This window comes from Rhinoderma darwinii, chromosome 12 (assembly GCF_050947455.1).
Source record: "Rhinoderma darwinii isolate aRhiDar2 chromosome 12, aRhiDar2.hap1, whole genome shotgun sequence".
Taxonomy (NCBI): domain Eukaryota; kingdom Metazoa; phylum Chordata; class Amphibia; order Anura; family Rhinodermatidae; genus Rhinoderma; species Rhinoderma darwinii.
In genome coordinates, this window is record NC_134698.1 from 50,012,545 (window position 1) to 50,038,089 (window position 25,545).

The 25,545-nt window shown below is 42.4% G+C and overlaps 1 protein-coding gene across 1 annotated transcript in view; it reads right to left on the reverse strand.

Moving 5' to 3' along the window:
- The window catches only part of FMN1 (formin 1), a 235,391-nt gene that overhangs the window by 61,831 nt on the left and 148,015 nt on the right, over positions 1-25,545 (reverse strand). The window contains exon 8 of the mRNA XM_075843377.1: positions 9,918-10,005. Coding sequence (XP_075699492.1) covers positions 9,918-10,005 — 88 coding nt within the window. The remainder of the gene's footprint in view (positions 1-9,917; positions 10,006-25,545) is intronic.

The following is a 25,545-nucleotide window of genomic DNA, read 5'->3' on the forward strand; positions in this document are numbered from 1 at the left end:
TCATAACTTGCTCAAAAATGTTCCCTTTTTCAAAATAAAAACCACTGTTATCTAATAATCTTTATTTATATAGCGCCAACACTCTACATTACAGCGCCAATCAGATTAGATAGGGCACTTATAATCTGGTGACAGAGCTTCTTTGAAGCATGTTGACATGGTAGGAATTGCTGCGGAAAGCTCCACAGCAAATCCAACCCAGATACTGCAGGGAATTCTGGTCGAATGTCTGCACCAAACGGTGTTTCATTTGGTGCAGATTTTCATCCGGGTTTGCTGATGCGGAGGAGAGGGAAATATAAATGAAAAAAAAAAAAAAGCCTATACCCACCTTTCTTGGCCTGCTCATGCGCAGCTTCCTCGTGTGGTCTGTGTGGAGAAGGCCTCCTGAGATGACGTTGTGTCGCACGTGACCCCTGCAATCTGTGAGGCATCGCTATGGAAATGCCTGGGGAGGTGAGTATAGGCACTTTTTTTTTTTTAATAGAGTTATTTTTACAGTTGGTATTTGTTGCAGAGTTTAACTTCAGAGCAAAAACGCAACTATTTAACAGAATAAATTGACAAGCTGCAAAATAAAAAACCTCCACTGCCGGACAAACTTTGCACAGATATTTTCTGCAGCGTGTGGATGAGGTTTCTTAGATCGAATTAAACTTTGCTACTACTGTAATATGCTGCGTATTTTCCATTAGCAGATCAGAATGGAAAATCCGCAGCAATCACGCTGTGTGTGAACAAAGCTTATGCCTCAAGCACACATCCGTGGCCCTTTATAAGGCTGCAAATCACGGATCCGTAAAACACGGACCGCACATGGATGGCTTCCGTGCCTGGTCTGTAATTTTGACAGACCAATGCATAGAATGGCCGAGACTGATCTTTAAAAACAGACAGGAATAAGATCTGTTCTATAATTTGTGGAACGGATCAGGGGCGGACATACCGCATGTGCAGCCGGTGCAGCTGCACAAGGGCCCCGCGTGGGAAGGGGGCCCGTTCAGTGGCGTAACTACCACAGTAGCAGCCGTAGCAGCTGCTACGGGGCCCGCGGCATGGGGGGGCCCGTGTCGCCCTGACAGGCACATTACATTTTATGTACCAGGCCTGGCGGCACGGGCCCCCTCATGCCTAGTAGCATCACAACACTAGGCATGAGGGGAGGGAGGGGGCGGGGGCCCGGTGATAGCCGCCACACTGCACTACCAATCGGGAGGGAGGGGGCGGGTGCCCGGGCCCGGTGATAGCCGCTACACTGCACTGCCAATCTGGCACAGATGAATAGGACAGGACGGCGATGCTGGTGGTAGGAGGAGCGCTCAGGCAGGGGAGAGGACAGGGGGCGGTGCGACGTAAGACTTCGGGCGGCTGGACAGTACAGTCAGGACTGCCGGAGAACTCATAGGATGAGCGGAGGACAGACACAGGACGAGTGGAGGACGTGCAGACTGCAGAGGACAGGTAGATGAAGTTAAAAAGTTCATGTCAGAAGGGAGAAGTTTTTATGTAGAAAAATCTGCCTCATAATTCCTTCCGGAATTTTGAGGCATATTTTGACCTGCCGGTAGAACACTTCCCGCGTTTTTCATTGCGTTTTTTTGTGGCGTTTTTCGGCCATCGGGCCGTGGGCAGGGAAACGCAGCAAAAAACGCATTTTCTGCCTGCCATTGTTGTCAATGGGAAGTCAGAGACAGAAACGCCCGAAGAAAGGGCATTGCGCTTCTTTTTCCCGCATGCGGTTTTTACTGCTCGCAGGAAAAATTTCATGGATTTCAATGGGAGGCACTTTCTGACGTTTTTCGCGAAAAAAACCTCAGTGTGAACTCCCCCTAACACAGGGGCGTAACTACTGCTATAGCAGCCGTAGCGGCTGCTACGGGGCCGCGGCATGAGGGGGCCCGCGTCACCTGCCGGCACGGGCCCCCACCTTGGCCGGAATCTCCGCTAGCTGCCGCTATGGCTGCTACAGCGCGATGCCACGGAACACTACGGCAGAGCAGGGAGTATCTCCCCGCTCTGCCATTAAACATAAGACATGTATCCCCTATCCACAGGATAGGGGATACGTGTGTGATCGCTGGCATTGATAGGGAGAACGGGGGACCGAAAGTCCCCTGAAGTTCTCCATCACAAACCTCGGACTTCCGGGGTCTGTGTCGGCAGCTCCGTAGAAATGAATGGAGCGCCGGTCACACTTGAGCTGCGCAGACACCGGAAGTCAGAGGTGAGTGATGGAGAACTTCGGGGGACTTTCGGTCCCCCGCTCTCCCTATCAATGCCAGCGATCACACATGTATCCCCTATCCTGTGGATAGGGGATACATGTCTTTTGTCTTTTCACACTGTAGGTCGCATTTTTTTGAGTGATTGGGGGTGTATGGCGTTCCCTACAGGGGGGGGGCTGTAAGGCGTTCCCTACAGGGGGGGGCTGTAAGGCGTTCCCTACAGGGGGGGCTGTATAGCGTTCCCTACAGGGGGGGCTGTATAGCGTTCCCTACAGGGGGGTCTGTATGGCGTTCCCTAAAGGGGGGTCTGTATGGCGTTCCCTACAGGGGGGGGCTGTATGACTTTCCCTACAGACCCCCCCTGTAGGGAACGCCATACAGAACCCCTGTAGATAACGCCATACAGACCCCACTGTAGATAACGCCATAAAGTCCCCCCTGTAGATAACACCATACAGCCCCCTGTAGATAACGCCATACAGCCCCCCTGTAGATAACGCCATACAGCCCCCTCTGTAGATAGCGCCATACAGTCCCCCCTGTAGATAGCGCCATACAGTCCCCCCTGTAGATAGCGCCATACAGTCCCCCCTGTAGATAGCGCCATACAGTCCCCCCTGTAGATAGCGCCATACAGTCCCCCCTGTAGATAGCGCCATACAGACCCCCCTGTAGATAGCGCCATACAGACCCCTCTGTAGATAGCGCCATACAGTCCCCCCTGTAGATAACGCCATACAGCCCCCTCTGTTGATAGCGCCATACAGTCCCCCCTGTAGATAACGCCATACAGCCCCCTCTGTAGATATCTTGAGATTCAGTCCTGCTTGATAGGTAACAGTGCAGTAAGCTAAGCATGATAAGATCATCTAAATTATTGCATCTCAGTTGCATGAGTGCTTTGTGTTATATTCAATGATTCAATTTAACCTAAGTCTCTAAATGTGGGCAAAGAAAATAAAAAAACTATACTCACCTCCTCCCTCGCCTCCGTTCACCCGCCGCAGCCCCCATCCTCCTGTCTCGGTCTGTGTTACAAGTGTACAAGGCTGCACTGGTGACGCGCTGCCGATGGCACGTGACCGCTGCTGCCAATAACTCCTCATTGGTGTGCTGCTGAGGACAGTAGTTCCACAGCAAATCGCTGTTGAGGGCATTGATTGGCTGCAGCGGTCATGTGCCATCGACCGCGCGTCACCACAGCAGCTTTGTAAACACAGAAAGGGATAGGGGCTGCGGAGGGGGAACGGAGGCGCCGGAGGAGGTGAGTATAGGTTTTTCATTTTCTTTGCCCACATTTAGGGACTTAGTTTAGATAAGAATTTAACCCGGAAAAAAATGTGTTACTTGTGTTCTAAACTGGTAATAAAATGTACAATATAAATCTTCCTTCATAATTTTTATTAGTAAGGTTTATTTTTATATGCATATATATGTTTAGGTAACTTTGTCGGTATTGGGGGGGGGGGCGGGGGGGCCCTGGCACATTATCTGCACAGGGGCCTTTTGCAGTCTGTGTCCGCCACTGGAACGGATACACGGATCTGCAAAAAAAACAAACAGATGTGTGCATGGCCCAATAAAAATTAATGGGTCAGTGTGCTAGGCTATGTACTATCCATTAAAAAAATGGATAGCACACTGAATAATATCACTGAAGTGTGCTTGAGGCATTAGGACGGGTTCATCACTGTTCACACAACTAAATTAATACCCTGATTTAAAAAAAAAAACACAGAACTCCCAGATATCGTGTGAAAAATAAAATATATGCTCTAGTCCTCTGACTCCAAAGAAAATATCAAAATTCAAAATAGCACAATGCTTACATAAGAAAAACGGATATGAAGAGAATAGGAAACATCAGACATGGTCTTTATCATATTAGTTATGTAAAAGTGATGGTTGAATACAAGAGAAGTATAAAACCAGATAAACATCAGGTCATGCACACATTAACAAGTATTTCGATGAACAAGACCTATTCAACGGACCTAACCAAGGGAACTCAAATTTGGGCTCAACACAGTGGATTATGGTTTATAGTCTACTCTAATGCAGAGGTAAAATAATTAGACATAAATAGAAAAGAACTTTGGTCACAGAATGTAATCTGCTCAAACACCTATATTAGTTCAATAATTGTTATCTCAAGTGCAGTTCTATTCAGAATTGCTCTATAAAGCCTGACTCCAATGTATACACAAATACCCCTAATGCGTATTTTACACATGACTGCTGACTGCAACACAAATACATTTTGCATAGAAATATGCTTTATGAGATTGACGCTCAGTATGTCTTCATCTCACCGAGCACAATTGGAGTTCTATTCCAGCCACAGCAGGAATTTGCAATCATTGTGATATACAATATAAAGGTTAATGTGCTTGATTCATCAATTTCAAGAAGATCCTGGACAAAATGTCAAGACAGTCACGTCAGATGCTTAAACTGCAGACTTTGAATTAGCCACGCTCAGAATTATTTTCAAAGGAACAACAAATCATGTGATAATAATTCTGCTTTGGAGATCAAAGCTCTGTCTTCCTCCCTGACCTAAATGATGTCCTTCTAATGCAGGTCCAAAAAGCCTATAAACCATCATCAAGACCGGTTATTTATCAGAAGACTACAAATCAACAAAGAAAAAAAATACACACGTACAAAAGGAGCTAATTATAATATACACGAAACAGACTACCTGGTATGGACAGTCCAAGTGAATGGGAAGCCTTTCCTTTGAAAACTACCATTCTTGTTTTCCCAGGACACAATCTGATCCCACCATTTGGACAAAACGGTGATCTCAGCCAGACCGTTTATACAGCTTTGTGAATGAAGCCGCTGGCCATTCACATTAGACAGCAGATTTCGGGGAAAAAGAATTCTTAGGCATGTTTGATTTCATTCCCAATCCTTTGTCCCCACAGGAGATAAGCAGCTGACAGAGAGGTCTGGCAGCAGCTTATTCCCTATTCTCCCCATTGACAGAGCATGTTTATGGTGGGGTTAAAAGGAATTGCTGCTGGCCGAACAGACAGCTATCTAAAGTGTATGGCTGGATTTAGGGTAAAAAAATACCAGAGGTATAAAAATATATTATTTCATTATTATAGTATTTAAATTTATTTATTTATAATTTATTTTTTTACCAAACTTCAGTTAGGCTCCCTCAGGAACCTCCGTTGCAGATTTAATTGTTTTTACCAGACAAAGTAGCGCAGCATGCAGAACTATTTTCTCCAGCAAAACAACGGACACTGTAAGGGAAACCCTACAGAACCTATTAAATTCAAATCTGCACCAGCAGGTGCTGTTAGTTCGGTCATGCGACAGATCCGGTAGCTCAGAATTTTCGTTGTTCTGCTTCTTTGACAGAGCAGAACAACGAAAGCCCAGACGCAGCTGTGAACAACGCCATATTATTTAGAGAAAAACTCCCACAGAAAGGCAATGCACAATATTTTATAACAAATATTTAAATGTTACACATAGTTCATTTATTTATGTTAAACCAAAAATATATGTGTAGCCTATATTTAACAGGTTACATCATCTCCAATGATATCCTTTGTATATAAAAAAACAAAACAAAACAAAGCCTGAGATTTTACAAAGATCCAGGGAAATTTATAATTTAGGACAACTTGTTTAATAATATTTAGAAAATAAGTACTTGAGGTTATTGCGAATGCACAGTCGGGGTCCAAGCAAAGTGATGGGATCAAGACACCTTTGAACTTTATAAACTGTGATAAATATTCTGCTTCGCCTTCTAGCCAAGACAGTAATCTTTATAATGTTCATTTGTGCATGGGACTTTCAAAAACATTCTTGCTACTCATGACTGGGAAGACCAACTTTAATATTTTGCCTGGTACATAAAGTTTTCATAAATTAAATAAAATGTAAGCAACCACAAGATAAATAAATTTCCTTAGATCATCTATTAAAAGAGGTTGTCTGATAAAAACAACACCCATCCAAATACCCCATTAGAGCCCAGAAACACCCCTCTATGAGCCAGAACGGAGAGCTTCTCAGATGGACTCTAAATTCAAATGGCCACCATGAAATCACCTCCCCGCTGCTTCACTCTGTAATAATAGCTGATCGATAAAGGATTACAGAAGTTAGACGCACAGGAATAATACATTTTTTTAAAAGGGGTTTTCCCACAAAACACATGTATTCCTTATTATCAGAATAGGGGATACATGTGTGATCGCTGGGGGTCCGACAGCTGGGACTCCCCCAATGATGAGAATGGGGGGACCGAAGTCCCCTTAAGTGCCCCATGGGAATAGAGTGATGGTGCCATTTCTAGGCCAGAGCTCCATTCTAATTGAGCACTTCAGGAGGTTTTCAGTCCCTTGTTCTCACCTCAGGGGGTGCCAGCAATCAAACATGTATTGTCTATCCTATGTATAGGAGATACATGTGTCTGTGGGAAAAACCCGTTAAATATAATTTATTTTAGTTAATGAAAAACTCATAAGAAAATATAACCCTCGCAAATTTGGTATCAACATTACCATAACACCCTTTACTATAAATATATATCCTTAGTTTTGGTCAGTGAGGAAAGGAGTTTAAAATATTTCTTCATTAAATAACAGTCGAATTGTAGAGTTTATGAACCTCAAAATGGTACAGATGGAGTACAACGTGTTCTGCAAAAAACAATACCTAATTTTTGCATTAACACAAAAATAAAAAAGTTTTATGTTCAAAAACGTTGAGATAGAGACATTAAAAAAATGTGTATAGTCCTTGAGGCAAAAAATGGGTGGATTCTTAAAGAATTTAAGGGGTTGTCTTATGAAAACAACTTAATTTTAAGTACAGAAGAAGATTTAACACCTTCCCTTTATAGGGCTGTTTCTTTTTCCGTGACAAAGGGGCACTAGCTTCCAATACTATTACCAGGGCCAGTCTCAAGAACATCTCTGGACCAGCCTGTAACATCAGCTCTGTAGTCAACCTATTGGTACAATGGCGGTTCGCAATCAACACCAATCTTCATGGATCTCCTTTCACGAAATATAGTAGGTAATTTCAGAATGCATAATTTGATGAAAAATGGCTAAACAGAATTTTTTAACAACTTGGCAGAAGAATTTTACATTTTCGGTAGAAAAACATTATTTGATTAGGCAAAAAAAGTAGTTGTTTTTGTAAAATTAGCATTTTCTTAAAGTCAATTTTGTCCTTCGCTGCATAGATGTGTTTTTTATTCATGCAGTTTACATTTTGAAAGATTTTTTTCCCAGTAATGAAAAAGCAAATAGCTGGCACCAAAGGAGATTGGGTATCCCAGCCTAAGGCTATGTTCACACGGAGTATTTTGGGGGAGGAATATCTGCCTCAAAATTCCGTTTGGAACTTTGAGGCAGATTTTCCTCTCCCTGCACGCAGATTTTCGCGGCGATTTTCGCGCCGTTTTTCGCCCGCGGCCATTGAGCGCAGCGGGCATAAAACAGCGCAAAATACGCTTTCTCTGCCTCCCATTGAAGTCAATGGGAGGTCAGAGGCGGAAGCGCCCGAAGATAGGGCATGTCGCTTCTTTTTCCCGCGAGGCAGTTTTACTGCTCGCGGGAAAAAGACGCCGACGCCTCCCATTGAAATCAATGGGAGGCGTTCTCGGGCCGTTTTGGCCCTGCAAAATACTCCGTGTGAACATAGCCTTAATTGTTTGCAGAACTTTGGCCCCTAAAGAGCTGACATCATTACCTGCAGGGCCACCTCTTCTGCCTAATGCAACAAGATTCGGGTCGGAGTACAAACATGTGACTTTTTGTTTCAATGCAAAGAGATTTTACAAGAAGGATCTTTCTAAGTTTTGCTATGGAAGGTAAACTGCATTTCACAAGAAGAAGTTTGAAATTCCTGTTTGTGCATGAATGAAACTTTCGAGCAGAGAAGTAAAACGTCTGAGCAGAGAGAACATCACAACAATAATTACAGCTTTCTACGTTCCTCCAACATTGAAAAATATTCAGACTAAGGGCAATATCACAATGTAAATTCCCTCTTCTTTAAACAGGCCAATACAATATTTATACATTCCACAGTTGACAAATGAGAGGCCCAGCACGCTCCCCTATAGTCCCACAAGTCTAAGCTCCAGTCAGAGCCATCATGTGGAAACTTACCAATGTGTTAAACTGATTAAAAAGTAGCTAAAGCCTTAATAATGATTAGCAAGAGGGCAAGGGGCAGGGGGACTGGGAGTGCTAATTCCTGGAGGGAGTAGAGGGGAGAGCAGTGTAAAACACAGCAAAGTCCCTGTAATACTTCCATCTAAGTGCCCTGAAACTAACGAGCACTGTACTTCAAAGACTTGAGGTCATTTCTGCTGTAATGGGATACAGATGGATCTGTATCCAGTAGGTGAGCCGCTCAACGCACACCTTCCCCATATAGTTGAAAAGCGAAAAATTACATTAAACTATAGTAAGGAACCTCAAAAACCGCATCCAAATGACCACATAAATAAATTGCAGTTTTATAAAAATCATTATCCTGAAAATAGAATACAGTAGAAGGGAGAAAAAAGTTACTGCAGATTCTCATCTAGTTATACACATTGGCAAAGGGTTTTGTCCCCACTTACCTAATACACGGTACTCTGCTTAAATGGAGTTTTCAAGGACTGCAACATTGGGCCGTGAACACGAGCGCCGATCAACGAGGCAGCTCATTGATCGGTGCTCGTTTGCTTCTATTAAAAGGAGCAATGATCAGTGATGTATGGGGACGAGTGATCATTACTACGATCGTTCGTCCCGATACATTTCTATCATGTTGGCAGCATGCCTCCCTGTTCATGCTGCCGACAACGATAATATTTCATGCTACATAAAAGATACAAATCAGCCGTTGAATGTTCATTGGCTGATCGTTGCCCTGTTCACCCGATCATTACCCAGTGTAAACGGTCCCTTAGTTTGTCTTGATATGAACTGCAGTACCAGGCACAGTGGATTGAGTTGTGCAGATTTAACCAGCTAACCTCATAATATAGTTACCTGGGGATGGGGTGTCTTTCTACTGGAATTGATCTATGACAAGAGCAAAACTCCTGTGCATAAGTTCGAATAATCTTAATTGCCTGTGGTGTGTATACGGTCACATTATTAAGGAGGAATCCCCGGTGAGGCCTTAAAAATTATATTTCAGCAACGATCCCATGGGCATTGCTTACCTGCAATTTATTTATTTCGATGTGGGCTGCTTGGCTGTGCTTCCTTTTTAGCTGTTTGATTAGGGCACAGCTATTATTTATGAATGGAGAATAGTGTAATGGTTGTCTATTAAACACACCTAGGTGGCTCAGGTTGTGGCTCAGGTTGTGGCTTTTCCCTTCTGTCGGGAAATGCGCCTCACTGGAAATATGCTGAACAGTATCCTTTTGGCAAACATCCGGATGGCATAGTTTTTAAAAAACATACATTTTGGGCAATGGCAATCATATGTAAGGGTTTGCTATACGCCGAACATGCACTGTGAATGCGGTACGAACAGAGCCTTACACTGCAGGTGTGTGTGCTCAGATTGGCTACTTCATATGTATAAGCACAAGCTCACATGAGGATTTTCCTTACAGCAAGAATAGAAGGATTATAAACTATTACCACCAATGAGAAAAAGGATGGAGAAATTGATATTTCCTAAAAGTCAACGTACCTTGCTGAATGTCCTTCATGTCAAGGTGTAAGCTGGATATTAAAATTCCTACGGCCTGTGATCTCTTTCCGTCCAGCAGTTTTACAATCTGTAAGTAAGAGCACATTAAATCAGCAGGAAAAAAAAAAATAATTCTTGTAAATGTCCCCGTCTTCGAGACATATCACGATGTTATAAAATCTACCCTACAAAGGGCAGAGCAAGCAGCAGGAAGTCAACCAAGTTGATCTAGGTTTAGATTTACCTTAGAAAAGAATGTAGAAGTGGAATTGGGCACTGTTGCTATTCCTACAAATATTTTTCTAATAGACTAGAGAGACTATTTACAGCAACCATTAATATTAAAGAGAACATGTGAGTTTAACATTCTGTCTTCATATAATGGATCTCAAACATGTTTCCTTAAGCATAATACAACAGAATGACATCTTTAGAACTACTATTATTGTTCGCAAAACCGCAATGGCGATCACAGATGTATGAGCAGAGAATATGTCCTGCTGTCATCTTTGGCAGTTGGCGGCTTCCATATTGAATCAGTTAACCCGAACCTCCACTTTTGTAGAACTTTATTTTGTATATGGTTTCTATGAGCTACTTAAGAAACTATCTTCAGGGAAAAATGCCTGAACAGAGCTTCATACAGAGCCTAGTTCATACATTCTGGGTCCTCCTGCACAAAAAAAATATCCCACCAGCCATATTGAATAGTCTACATCACCAGTTCTGCATCTCAGAAACGGTAGGATGGAACTACAGGTCTCAGCATACCTGATCCACCGAGAACCAAATATGGCTGGTCACAGAGACAAAGGTCGTACACTTTTCCATGTTTTGAGCATAGATACTATCACAAAATCTATAAAATATGAGAAACTAAAACATTTGCTTGATTAAAAATCGTTACTACCCTTTCAGAAGGATTCTTGGTACTTTTCAGGTAGACAAATATTTTATAATAAACTGTTGAGAAAGGGCAATGACAATTGTGGATGACCTCTATTTGCATCATACGGTAAAAGCCATGAAAGAAAACAGGATGACCACTACGTGCCACAATCGGAGGAATTCTGCAAGGACTTTTACAGCCTGAATGAATGAAGTAGGCATTTTAACTGGCGAGCACCACATCCCTTTCATAGGCACGGCGCCGTACATATGGGCGTGGCTAAGCCCGATACTACAGCTCAGTCCAATTCACTTGAATTGGACTGAACTACAGTAGTAGACACAGCCACCTGTAGGATTAAGATGCTGTTAAAGTCCCAGAAAGCTCTTTTAAATACGACCACTATAAATGAAACCTATCAACATCTCAAATTCTGAAACTAGCAAACCATTGCACACATCCATATTAAAATGGACTGTTTTTCCTTAGGTGCCATATTATAAAAAAGTTTTAGTAGCACAGAGCCCCGAGTTGTAGGAGTGTGATGTGGGTCCTCATGTATGCTATTCAATATTAAATCACACAAGCAAACCACTATTTTTATAAAGGGGGTCATATAGACAAGTGATGTGGCCATCTACGATGCCAATGTTACACTATGGTAAGTGGTTTTACCTGGTTAAGTAAAGACGTTGTGCCGCTGAAAAATACACAACGTTTACAGGATATATCTTGAGATCACATTACTTGTCAATTGCAAGACTCTGCTCACACGCATCTGTTGATGATTTATCACTTGGAAAATATGATATAATAAATATGGGAAGTGTATTCTCCAGTTTTATATTGGGACGCAATGTTTGTGGTCACTGAAATGTTAGGGAAGAATGCAGCTGTCTACAATCGGCTCTTCCAGGGTGTCTCTGTATTAGAAGTGACAGATATAATTAAGCAATTGATTACAGTGCTGGAGTCAGGCAGACGCTTTTTTTTTTTTCTTGGCCAGTTCACTATGCAGTGACTTTTAACCCTTTGCTTAACAAACAAACTTACAAATGTTAGGCAGCGTGTACATTATTTCAGAAGTACAGCAGCCATCACTTACCCCACATGTATATCTAAACATTGTGTGTGTGTATATATATATATATATATATATATATATATATATGTATATATATATTTTTTTTATTTTTTGTTTATTTTTACTTGAACTCTCTTGAATGGGACGAGTTGCTACGTAAACCATGATACCACCTTTCATTGAGCTGATCGCTGACCCCCAACTATCAAACATTGATGGCCTATCAGAAGAAGATCCTCTTTAAAAAAATAAAATTAAATAATATACAAAAATAAAGTCATTCTACCATAGAATTTACTACTACCACATATTCCCTATCATTAAAGAGGACCTGTCACCTCTCCGGACAAGTCTGTTTTAGTAAATGCAGATGTAGCCAAGTTTATCTTGACTGATAACTTGCATGATATCACACTACAAAAGCGATTGAAAAGTCATTGAAAAAGTTAAAATGTCCTGCCACTGTGTATTTAACGCGTTAAAAGTCACGATAAAGATGGAAACATCTGTAATTGTATTGTCCATGAACGAACAATTCTAGGGCATCCTTTCTTAGAACTCTACATTGTGTCGTGTCTCAGCTACTCCTCCTAGAAACGTATGAAAAAATTTACCACTGGGCGTAACCAGTTGGCGGGAGGGGGAGTGTAACTTCATAGACTGACAATGTCCAATCAGTGCTGACAGAGTGAGACTGTAGGGACACGCCCCTTTGACAAGGGGAATGGCAACACATTTGACAATTTATTCATAAATTTCTAGGAGGACTATCAGAGTAATGGCATTATGCAGAGTTGGAAGAAAATATGTTCCAAAATTGTTATTTCATGGGCAATACAAGTATTTACTGAAATGAACACGCCAAGAGGGGTAAGGTTGTCCTTAAAGCCGTTATACACACACACTCCGCTGTTTCCATACATTTTTTCCCATCAATTCATCCACATACCAAGATGTCAAGAGATATTGTCACTTACAGAAAAAATAAAAATGGTTAAAAAAAATAAAAAAATAAAAAAAGGGCCAGAAGCAAAACTAACTAGATTTAAGAATAACGGACATGATCATACGTCACAAGCTATAAACAAAGCTTCCCAGGAAAGCAGTGATATTACAAAGAAAGAAATGTTTTAAAGGGGGAAAAAAAAGAGCTAAATAAAATAAGCCAGTGCTTCCCAAAATTGTTTTTTTTTTTAAACTCTGTTATTGCCAAAACAGATTGAAAAACTAATTTTGTATAAAATTTTGCATGCTTTACCAGCAGTGAATGAGTAAACATATTAAAAAAATAAAGAAATATTCAGCGCAACAGAACGGAAGAAAAAAATTCTCAGTGATAAACAGCCCACGCCCAAAATCCTTTTATTCTAAATATTTGAGAAGTCCACGTAATGCTCAGCCAAGAAGTTCAGGTCTCTAAACACAAATACACATGGTCACAATTACTTTTGAGACTGGGCCCTCTGGGAAAGAAACCAAGTCATTAACACTCAGTTGACCGACCTGAACCCCCCAGAAAAACTTCTGTGGTATTAAGTACTACCAGAATATGGCACAGCTAGACCCTTTCTTATGCCCAGCAGTTGTGATCTAGGAGTACAGCAAAATATTGCAGGTACATGCTCAAAGTTATTAACTAAATTTGATATGCCAACAACTTTTGAACCCAATGTGCTTGTTGATGGAGTAAGTTGCATACCAGTCCAGAAAACGCACTCTACTCAAAACCAGAAAATGTACTCAAGACCGTAGTTAGCCCTAATATCTACCCAACTCATGCCCAACCATGGAACACTAATAGGGGCCAAGGATATTGATATCTAAGTCGAGGGTCCTTGCACTAAAGAGGATTTTCCTGCTTGTGAAATGGAGGTGATAAGTGGCTCCATATAGTCATTAAAAGCTCACAAAGGTTTCCGAGAGCCACGGGATATAGACCACTGGCTTACACTTGAAGGTTTGACTCGAACACTGGCATCCTGCTGCTTGCCACAGGTCCAGCACCTTAAACCTCTGGGGGACCTGCAGACATACCGAATTGTTCAGGTCAAAAATGTAAATAAAAATAAAATAAAAATTGTGTATGTCTGTATTTATGTGTATATATATATATATATATATATATATATATATATATATATATATACACATATACACAGACATACATACATATATTAATCTGCTATTTTTGTAACAAGGTAGGATATACAGTATGTATAAAGTTTCTTCCATCTGGCAGTTTATCGGAGCCCTCTATTAACCCCTTCAGGATCCAGCCTGTTTTGGCCTTCAGGACATAGCCGATTTTTAAAAATCTTATGTGGTAATAACGTTCGAATGCTTTTATCTATCCAAGCGATTCTGAGATTGTTTTTTTGTGACAGGTTGTACTTTATGTTAGTGAAAAAGTTTTGTTGATAATTTTGGTATTTATTTCTGAAAAACACCACAATTTAGAAAAAAATTGGAAAAATTAGCATTTTTCTAAATGTAAACGTATCTGCTTGTAAAACAGATAGAAATACCACACAAAATAGTTACCAGTTAACATTTCCCATGTTTACTTTATGTTTGCATCTTTTTTTGAACGTCCTTTTATTTTTCTAGGACGTTACAAGGCTTAGAACTTTAGCAGCAATTTCTCATATTTTAAAGAAAATTTCAAAAGGCCATTTTTTCAGGGACCAGTTCAGTTCTGAAGTGGTTTTGAGGGCCTTATATATTAGAAAATCTCCAGAAGTCAACCCATTTTGAAAACTGCACCCCTCAAGGTATTCGAATCAGCATTCACAAAGTGTTTTAACCCTTTAGGCGTTTCACAGGAATTAAACCAAAGTAGAAGTGAAATTTACAAAAAATTTTTTGGGCCGAAATTCATTTCGAATACATTTTTTCTTGTAACACAGAAGGTTTTACCAGAGAAATGCAACTCAATATTTATTGCCCAGATTCTGCAGTTTTTAGAAATATCCCACATGTGGACCTAGTGTGGTAATGGACTGAAACACAGGCCTCAGAAGCAAAAGGAGCACCCAGTGGATTTTGGGCACCCTTTTTTTTAGAATATATTTTAGGCACCTTGTCAGGTTTGAAGAGGTCTTGTGGTGGCAAAACAGTGGAAACACCCCAAAAGTTACCCCATTTTGGAAACTACACCCCTCAAGGAATTTATCTAGGCGTATAGTTAGCATTTTGACCACGCAGGTTTTTCGCTAAATATATTGGAATTAGTCTGTAAAAATGAAAATCTACTTTTTTTCTGAAAAAACATAGAAATTTGATATTGAAATTGATATTTACGAGGAATAATGAAGAAAATGCACCCCAACATTTGTAAGGCAATGTCTCCTGATTACAGCAATATCCCATATGTGGTAATAAACTGCTGATTGGACCCACAGCAGGGCTCAGAAGGGAAGGAGTGTCATTTGGATTTTGGAGCTACCTACGTAGTGTAATGCATTCTAACTGTCATTGTGATGTGACAGTCACACGGACAGGAAACCTTGGAGGACCGGCCGGAGGCGGCTCCTCCGAGGCTTCCGTACATGGCAACCCAGAGATCATTGTCTGGCCTCCGATTGCCACGACAAGCATCGGCAGCCCCCACAATCACTTAGTGGGGGCTGCCGATGTGCTTTAAACCCCTTAAATGTGGCGAACGCAATCTGTCGCCGCATTTATGGGGTTAATTGCCGAAATCAGCTTCGATGGTGCGCTGACCGGCAAGACTGGAGTGTCAGCTGTGGGGGACAGCGGACCTCCCGGTTCCCGGACACTGTCCGTTAGGACAGTGTGCGCCGGGAACTACTCCGCAACTGTACGTCCCGATGTGGGAAGCAAGCCCTCTGCGGGACGTACAGTTGCGGAGCAGCGCGTGAAGAGGTTAAGGGAATTGAGTAAATACAAAATGCTTTAACCCCTTCCCGCTTTGGCCACTTTTGACCTTCCTGACAGAGCCTCATTTTTCAAATCTGACATGTTTCACTTTATGTGGTATTAACTTCGGAATGCTTTAACCTATCCAAGCGAGTCAGAGATTGTTTTCTTGTGACACATTGGACTTTATGTTATTGGAAAAAATTAGCTCAATACATTCAGTATTTATTTGTGAAAAACACCAAGATTTTGAGAAAAATTGCAAAAATTAGCATTTTCCTAAACTTTAATGTATCTGCTTGTAAGACAGGCAGTTATACCACACAAAATTGTTGCTAATTAACATCCCCCATATGTCTACTTTAGATTGGCATAGTTTTATGAACATTGTTTTATTTTTCTAGGACGTTACAAGGCTTAAAACTTTAACAGCAATTTCTCACATTTTCAAGAAAATTTCAAAAGGCTAGTTTTGCAGGGGCCAGTGCAGTTGTGAAGTGGCTTTAAGGGCCTTATATATTAGAAACCCCCAGTAAGTCACCCCATTTTAAAAACTTCACCCCTCAAAGTATTCAAAAAAGCATTTAGAAAGTTTCTTAGCCCTTTACACGTTTCACAGAAATTAAAGCAAATTAGAGGTGAAATTTACAAATTTCATTTTTTTTTGCAGAATTTCATTTTTAATCCATTTTCTTTGTAAGGTTTTACCACAGAGACACAACTCAATATTTATTGCCCAGATTCTGTATTTTTTTTTTAAATATCCCACATGTGGCCCTAGTGTGCTTATGGACTGAAGCACAGGCCTCAGAAGCAAAGGAGCACCTAGTGGATTTTGGGGTCTCCTTTTTCTTAGGATATATTTTAGGCACCATGTCAGGATTGAAGAGGTCTTGTGGTGCAAAAACAGTGGAAACTCCCCAAAAGTGACCCCATTTGGGAAACTACACCCTCAAGGACATTATCTAGAGGTATATTTAGCAGGAATGGTTTGCGGAGGCGATGTCACATTTGCAAAGCCCCTGAAACCATGAAAACGCCCAAAAAGTAACCGCATTTAGGAAACTACAACCAATGAGGCATTCATCTAGGGGTGTAGTGAGCATTTTGACCCCACAGTTGTTTCATAGATTTGATTAGAGTTGGGCAGTGAAAATTAAAAAAAAATCCTTTTTCTTCAATAAGACGTAGCTTTAGCTCCAAATTTTTCGTTTTCTGAATAAATAAAGGAAAAAAATAACGCCAACATTGTAAAGCAACTTCTCTGGAGTACAGCAATACCCCATTTGTGGTCATAAACGGCTGTTTGGACACACGGCAGGGCTCAGAAGGGAAGGAGCGCCATTTGACTTTTGGAGTACAGATTTTGCAGGATCGGTTTCTGAGTGCTATGTCGCATTTGCAAAGCCCCTGTGGGACCAAAACAGTGGAAACCCCACAGAAGTGACCCCATTTTGGAGACTATACCCCTCAAGGTATTCACCTAGGGGTGTAGCAAGCATGTTAACCCCGCAGGTGTTTTGCATAAATTAGTGTGCACTCGATGTTGAAGAGTGAAAATGGGATTTTTTTCCATACATATGCCAATATGTGGTGCCCAGCTTGTGCCACCATAACAAAACAGCTCTCTAATTATTATGCTGTGTTTCCCGGTTTTAGAAATACCCTACATGTGGCCCTAATCTTTTGCCTGGACATTTGACAGGGCTCATGAGTGAAAAAACACCATGCGAAGTTGGGGCCTAATTTGGCGACTTATAAAGTATTGGTTCACAATTGCAGAGGCTCTGATGTAAAATAATAAAAGAAACCCCTGAGAAGTGAACCCATTTTGGAAACGACACCCCTCAAGGAATTTATTAAGGGGTGTAATGAGCATTTTCACCCCACAGGTCTTTTCAATAAATGATTGCGCTGTGGATGATGCAAAGTAAAAATGTTAATTTTTCCTTAAATATGCCATTTCAGTGGCAAATATGCCATGCCCAGCTAGTGCCACTGGAGAGACACACCCCAAAAATTGTTAAAAGGCTTCTCCCGGGTATGGACATGCCATACATGTGGAAGTAAACAGCTGTTTGGGCACGCTGTAGGGTTCAGAAGGGAGGTAGCGCCTTTTGGCGCATGGATTTTGCTTGGTAGTAGATTTGTTTGGAGTTTTGCTGGCATTTTAGTTTATGATGTGGGGGTACATGTAAGCTGGGCAGAGTACATCAGGGGAATAGTCGGATGGTATAATAATGGGGTAAAAAAAACAATAAAATAATCCATAAATAGTTGTTACCCTGTGAAGCAATCCTTTCTGCACAGGCCGGTGATGCACTGATAAATGGTGTCCTTACTTATCCTCCTTTTGGTCCACACTCCGCCCCTTTGCAGTTTGGGGAATTTTGCTGGGAAAGTGTTGTCCTGGTATAATATGGGCGCCCTCACTTCCAGCAGATATATTTGGGCCCTCCCCTTCCGGTTTCCCTAATTTTAGTGCCTTGATAAATCGCCTTTTAAAACAAAAGAAAGGTTCCCCTCGGGCCGGCACAACTGCATTTTTTTTTCTGACATATTGGAGCTTTACGTAATTTATTTTTTCATAGACGTAGTGATAGGAGGGCTGTTTTTTTGCTGGACGAGCTGTAGTTATTATTGGTACCATTTTGGGGTACATGTGACTTTTTGATCACTTTTTATCCTATTGGGAGGCAAGGTGACCAAAAATCAGCAATTCTGGCATAGTTTTTTTCTATACAGCATTCACCACGCGTCATAAATTACCTGTTGACTTTATTCTGCGGGTCAGTAAAATTCCGGCAATACCTAATTTAAAGCACTTTATGTTTTACAACTCTTTGCACAATAAAATTACTTTTGTAAAAAGAATGTATTTTTTTCTGTTGGCATGTTCTGGGAACCATAACTTTTTAATTTTTTCATCAACGGAGCTGTATGAGGGCTGTTATTTTGCGGGACTAGCTGTAGTTAGTATTGGTACTATTTTTGGATACATACGACTTCTCAATCACTTTTTATTCAAATTTTTCTAGGGCAAAGTGTCCAAAAAACTAAATTCTGGCATTGTTTTTTACGACGTTCACAGAGTGGAATAAATAACATCATATTTTTAAAGTTCAGGACGTTACGGACGCGGCGATACCAAATATGTATGGTTTATTTTAGTTTTAACAACTTTTATGTTTACTTTTTACACTTTTTTTACTTTTCTTTAGTCCCACTAGGGGACTTGAAGGTCCAACTGTTAGATTATTTTTCTAATACATTGCACTACCTATGTAGTGCAATGTATTAGATCTGTCATTAACGGATAGCAAGCCGATTAGGGTTCGCCTCCAGACGGGGCCTAATCGGCTTTCGTAATGGCCAAGCAGGAGGGCATCGTTAGGCCTCCTGTTGCCATACTAGCAGTCGGGAGCCCTGCGATTAAAGGGCACAGCTGCCAATCTGCTGCCAACCACTAAGATGCAGCGATTGCTTTTCAACATACAGCTGACATCCACCACTGATGACGCCGGCACAGCTCCTGATCCGGCGCCATCTTGCTGGCGGCTATGGAAGCCTTTGAAAATTCTTCCGTACTAGGCATACTGGGAGGCCAGAGTTAGCCCTCCGGTTGCCTTTGTAACCACTGGCATCCCGGCAATTTAATTGCTGGGGTGCCGATGAGCTGCAAACACCTTAAATGCAGCAATCGCTTTTGACCGCTGCATTTAAGGGGTTAATGGCGGGATTGGAGCAAACTTTGGTCCTTGCCATTACCCCAGGGTTCCAGCTCTAACATGCCGCCGACACCTGGGGATGGTGGCACTGACACAGCTTCTGAGCCGGTGTCCACCATTTGTTGTATGGATACAACAGAATGTGGGAAGCTCTAGCTTTCCATGACGTATCCATACGACATGTCGGGAAGGGGTTAAAAAATAGTTTATGCAAGTTACTATGTACTTGGCATTCAGATTATACATGTGGGATGTAATTGCATGATTGAGTTCTATTGTTATTCCTCTCATCAAGGATGCAAGACTCATCTGGTTAAAACAAAAACTGCAAAGCAAATTGCCATCAGAAACATTAAAGAGTAATGAAACCGGCACATTAGGATGTTGTAGAGGGGTGGGTGAGTGGTGGCAGAACGAGCCATCTAATCTGTGGTGTCCGGTCCTGTGTAAATTTTCACAAGCTTACATCATTCTCTGCAAGGCTGTACTCCAATTTCTCACGGAAATTTACCAATAAACAATGGCAACAGAATACTAGACAAGCAGTTTTTTTGTTTTAGATATATTTGGCAAAGCTTGTACTAGTAGAGAGGAAATGTTCCCCCAAGAGAACTCGAGATATGTATAGCTAAACTTCTAAAAATTAGGACACATCTAGCGCCACTATTTTGCATTTTAAAGCTCTTGTCTTTCATAGAAATGTACATGCAACAGACCAGAGATAATAAAGCAAACATTAATATTGTAATTTTGTAAAACCAATACACTTCAGAACAGAGCTGCACGATAAGTTACAACATTATCACCTCGGATTTCACAAAGGATTAAAAAAAAAAAAAGCGTGGTCATGTTGAGTACCTTGAATAGGGTTTGTCAATATCATTTTAGGCATAGAAGTGAGCAAAAAAATTTAATTATTAGTCCAACCATATGCTACTCTTATATCATCCCTGTGTATTACGTCATCCCCCGTGTATTACATCATCATCCCTGTGTATTACATCATCATCCCTGTTTATAACCCCATCATCCTTTTGTATAACCACAACATCCCTGTGTATTACCCTCAACATCCCTGTATAGAACCCCCATCATCCCTGTATGTAGCCCTCTCATCCCTGTGTGATAATTACTGAGTGTGTGCGACTGTGCAGTGAGCTGGGTGACTAATTAGTGCAGGGAATGACCTGTGAACATAAAGGGGCGTGACAGTATGCAAATAGCGGAGATGCTGTGGAGGGAGCAAGGGGGGGATGTAAGCTGTCTCCTCAGATGCAGCAAGGGATCATGGGTATGGTGGGTTACAAGACCGGAAACGGACAGGAACAGAAGCAAGGGGTGTAAACAAACAGAAAGAGCAACAGTGACGATGGAGACAGGGGCGTAACTACGAAAGACTGTGCCCCATAGCAAACTTTTGAATGGGGCCCCCGCTCCGCTGGGTAACACACAACCCCCCTTGTAGATCATGCCTCCCTATAGATTCCCACCAAACAGTGTCCCCCTATAGATAGCACCATACACAGCCCCCTGTAGATAGCGCCATACACAGCCCCCTGTAGATAACGTCTTACAGCCCCAAATCCCCCCTGTAGATAAGGCCATACAGCCCCCCTGTAGATAACGCCATACAGCCCCCCTGTAGATAACGCCATACAGCCCCCTGTAGATAACGCCATACAGCCCCAAATCCCCCCTGTAGATAACGTCATACAGCCCCCCCGGTAAATAATGCCATACAGCCCCCCCTGTAGATAATGCCATACAGCCGCCCTGTAGATAACGCCATACAGCGCCCTGTAGATAACGCCATACAGCCCCCTGTAGATAACGCCATACAGCCCCCTGTAGATAACGCCATACAGCCCCAAATCCCCCCTGTAGATAACGCCATACAGCCCCCCTGTAGATAACGCCATACAGACCCCCCTGTAGATAACGCCATACAGAGTCCCCCCTGTAGATAAGGTCATACAGACCCCCCTGTAGATAACGCGATACAGAACCACCCCTGTAGATAACGCCATACACAGCCCCCCTGTAGATAATGACTTACAGGCCCCCTGTAGATAACGTCTTACAGCCCCAAATCCCCCCTGTAGATAACGCCATACAGCCCCCCCCTATAGATAACGCCATACAGCCCCCCCTATAGATAATGCCATACAGCCCCCCTGTAGATAACGCCATACAGCCCCCTGTAGATAACGCCATACAGCCCCCTGTAGATAACGCCATACAGCCCCCTGTAGATAACGCCATACAGCCCCAAATCCCCCCTGTAGATAATGCCATACAGCCCCCCCTATAGATAATGCCATACAGCCCCCCTGTAGATAATGCCATACAGCCCCCTGTAGATAACGCCATACAGCCCCCTGTAGATAACGCCATACAGCCCCCTGTAGATAACGCCATACAGCCCCATATCCCCCCTGTAGATAACGCCATACAGAGTCCCCCCTGTAGATAAGGTCATACAGACCCCCCTGTAGATAACGCCATACAGCCCCCCCTGTAGATAACGCCATACAGCCCCCCTGTAGATAACGCCATACAGCCCCCCTGTAGATAACGCCATACAGCCCCCCTGTAGATAACGCCATACAGCCCCCTGTAGATAACGCCATACAGCCCCAAATCCCCCCTGTAGATAACGCCATACAATCCCCCTGTAGATAACGCCATACAGAGTCCCCCCTGTAGAGAACGCCATACAGACCCCCCCTGTAGATAACGCCATATAGCCCCCCCCCAAAAAAAAACGGCCTATAGTTTGTCCTACAAAAGACATGCATCCCCTATCCACAGGATAGGGGATACATGTGTGATCTCTGGCAGCAATAAGGAGAACGGGTGACCGAAAGTCCCCCGAAGTTCTCCATGACAAACCTCGGACTTCTGGCGTCTGCGCAGTTCAATAAAAATGAAAGGTGCGCTGGTCACGCATGCACACAAGCGCGACAAGTGCACAATTCATTTCTATGGAGCTGCAGACAGACCCCGGAAGTCCGAGGTTTGTCATGGAGAACTTCGGGGGACTTTCGGTCCCCCGTTCTCCTTATCGCTGGGCTTCCCAGCGATCACACGTGTCCCTTTCCTGTGGATGCATGTGTTTTGTAGGAACACCCCTTCAGTGGCGTCGCGCTGTAGCAGCTTCTTCCTGGCTAACCCCTTTAAATCCTCTAACAGTTATGAAGAAGGCAAAATCCTAGCAGCTCTAGAAAGATTTGAAATGAACCTTCGAGAATGGGATTTTGCTAAGCCAGCCCGTTGCCTTGGAATCTTTTCCAGAACCGGAATTTCTCCTTAGAACGTGGTCTCAGGGGTTTCTAGTCAGGAAATTATAAGAATTTTATTTTTTTTTTTTAAAGAGTGGTTTAGACGGTGGATCTGTTAGAATGGCAGCTAAGTACCAGTGTCATTTCAAATAATTTAATGAATATATTAGAATACAGCTTAGTTTATAGAGAATGACATGAGTCTAGGAATCCTATATACACAAAGTCCCTACAGTTCTGGATTACAGAGCAGTAGATACTCTGTGCCTCCTTGAAGCAATGGGGTCCCCCCTAGAAGCATCGCATCCATAGTACAGCATGATTTGGAAGCAAGGGGTTACAAAAAAAGTCATCAAGACCCATACTAAAAGTGCAGATTGGGGTCCCATCCCCCACTGAAAACTCCATAATACGTTTATAATCTCTCTTTATATGGGATGGAGATGCATTTTTCACAAAGTACCTGAATTATAACATTCTGGCTGCCTGCAGCCACGATTAGCGGGAGCTTACTGTATATGGATCTATACCGCTAGTATTGAACTTAATAAGAACTGTAAAAATCTATACCAGTTCCCCTAGTGGTGGGTGCAGGTAAACCTTATGAATGTGTGGAGGGAAGTAGTGCAGTGCTGTACCCATAGCACAGGCCCAATAGTATTAACTGCCTCGATGGGAGGTACGCCACTGTTTGGAACATGCCATAAGCAGTCTGTAGGGGCCATATTACAGATCTGTACAACACGTGTCCATAATATGGCCGTCTGCATGAGACATCATAAAGAATAAAAGGGAACTAAGCACAAAAAAAAAAAAATTGGTGCCACCAGGGAAGGAATTCACTTCAGGTAATTATGTGCTTACCCATAAGATATCTGCACCTCTATAAACAGACACTCTTGCATGTTTTTGAATTATTTGATGACAATTTCTTTACAAATTTATTTTATTTGGATAGGATTTTTTTTTTGTGGATGTTTATGGTCTTTCATCATAATTCTGCTTTATATCTTAAGATTTTCAATACCATTAACTATTTTTCACTCACTTTTGGAGTTTGTTTTTGTTAGATACACAATAGAATGTATATATTGGGGTGTACCTAACACCTGGAGATAATGACAATTACATGTTACTATACTGTAATATAATGATGAAATGTGGTGATTAGATGATAAGGATTGTAATCCAAATTCCCAACTAAAACTGTATATAGTGCATAACTTGAATGCCATATTCTATTTTCTGTTGTGCTCATGATCTAAAGCCTATGAGCTAGGACTGCATTACCCTCGCACAAAATTTCTCTCTTGGGACCTATGCCTACTCAAACTATGGTGACACATATCTCTCTACTAACACGGGACCCTTGTACCTCGGTTTTAAAGCTCTGAAAACACATGCAAGCAATTAGGGAGGTCCAAGGGGGAGAAGACGCCAGTGAGGCCGTTATGCTAACCCCGTCTTGAGCTTTGATATGTTAATCATGGTGCTGACAGACGCAGGGTGATGGATCACAATTCTTCATATCTCAAAAACATCCTGATGTGTGATCACACCGCTTTACAAACCCACACATGGTCTGCTTTTGTTGTCCAGTCTGCACCAATTAATTTATAACAGAAAGTAATAGGAAACGCAGAGAAAGAAAGCACCTCCGACTGCATAAAAAATGTTCTAGTTAGTATTTGTAAAAGAGTAAATATCATAGCTCTCAGAACTATTTCTGCTTACGGCTGTGACATAGAACCTATAGCAAAAGACAATTTTAAGAAACATAGGTGTACTGATAATTTGGCACATCTAACCAATAATAAGTGGTCAGTTTTGTAATCTCCCTTCGTCATTTTTAAACTGTTGTTACTGCAATTCTGCTTATTTTTTACATGAAAGTTTATACCAGAATATATACTAAAGTACTATTTTTAAATCAAATAATACTACCATATCATGTCCACACAATTTCTCACACAAAAGTACCATTCAATGCCCAATTAAATCTGCCATTTAGTGTCCAAATAATACGTTTGTTTGCTCCTTTCATAAGGAGCTATGATCAGTAACATATGGGGACAGGCGCTCATTACTACAATCACTCGTCCCCATGCATTTCTATCATGTCAGCAGCACATCTCCCTGTTCACGCGAGCGCGTTAGAGAGAGAGAGAGCGAGCGCGTTAGAGAGAGAGAGAGCGAGCGCGTTAGAGAGAGAGAGAGCGAGCGCGTTAGAGAGAGAGAGAGCGAGCGCGTTAGAGAGAGAGAGCGAGCGCGTTAGAGAGAGAGAGAGCGAGCGCGTTAGAGAGAGAGAGAGCGAGCGCGTTAGAGAGAGAGAGAGCGAGCGCGTTAGAGAGAGAGAGAGCGAGCGCGTTAGAGAGAGAGAGAGCGAGCGCGTTAGAGAGAGAGAGAGCGAGCGCGTTAGAGAGAGCGCGCGAGCGCGTTAGAGAGAGAGATCGAGCGAGCGCGTTAGAGAGAGAGAGATCGAGCGAGCGCGTTAGAGAGAGAGATCGAGCGAGCGCGTTAGAGAGAGAGAGAGCGCGAGCGCGTTAGAGAGAGCACGTTAGAGAGAGAGCGCGAGCGCGTTAGAGAGAGAGCGCGAGCGCGTTAGAGAGAGCGCGAGCGCGTTAGAGAGAGAGCGAGCGCGTTAGAGAGAGAGCGAGCGCGTTAGAGAGAGAGCGAGCGCGTTAGAGAGAGAGCGAGCGCGTTAGAGAGAGCGAGCGCGTTAGAGAGAGAGCGAGCGCGTTAGAGATAGAGCGAGCGCGGTAGAGAG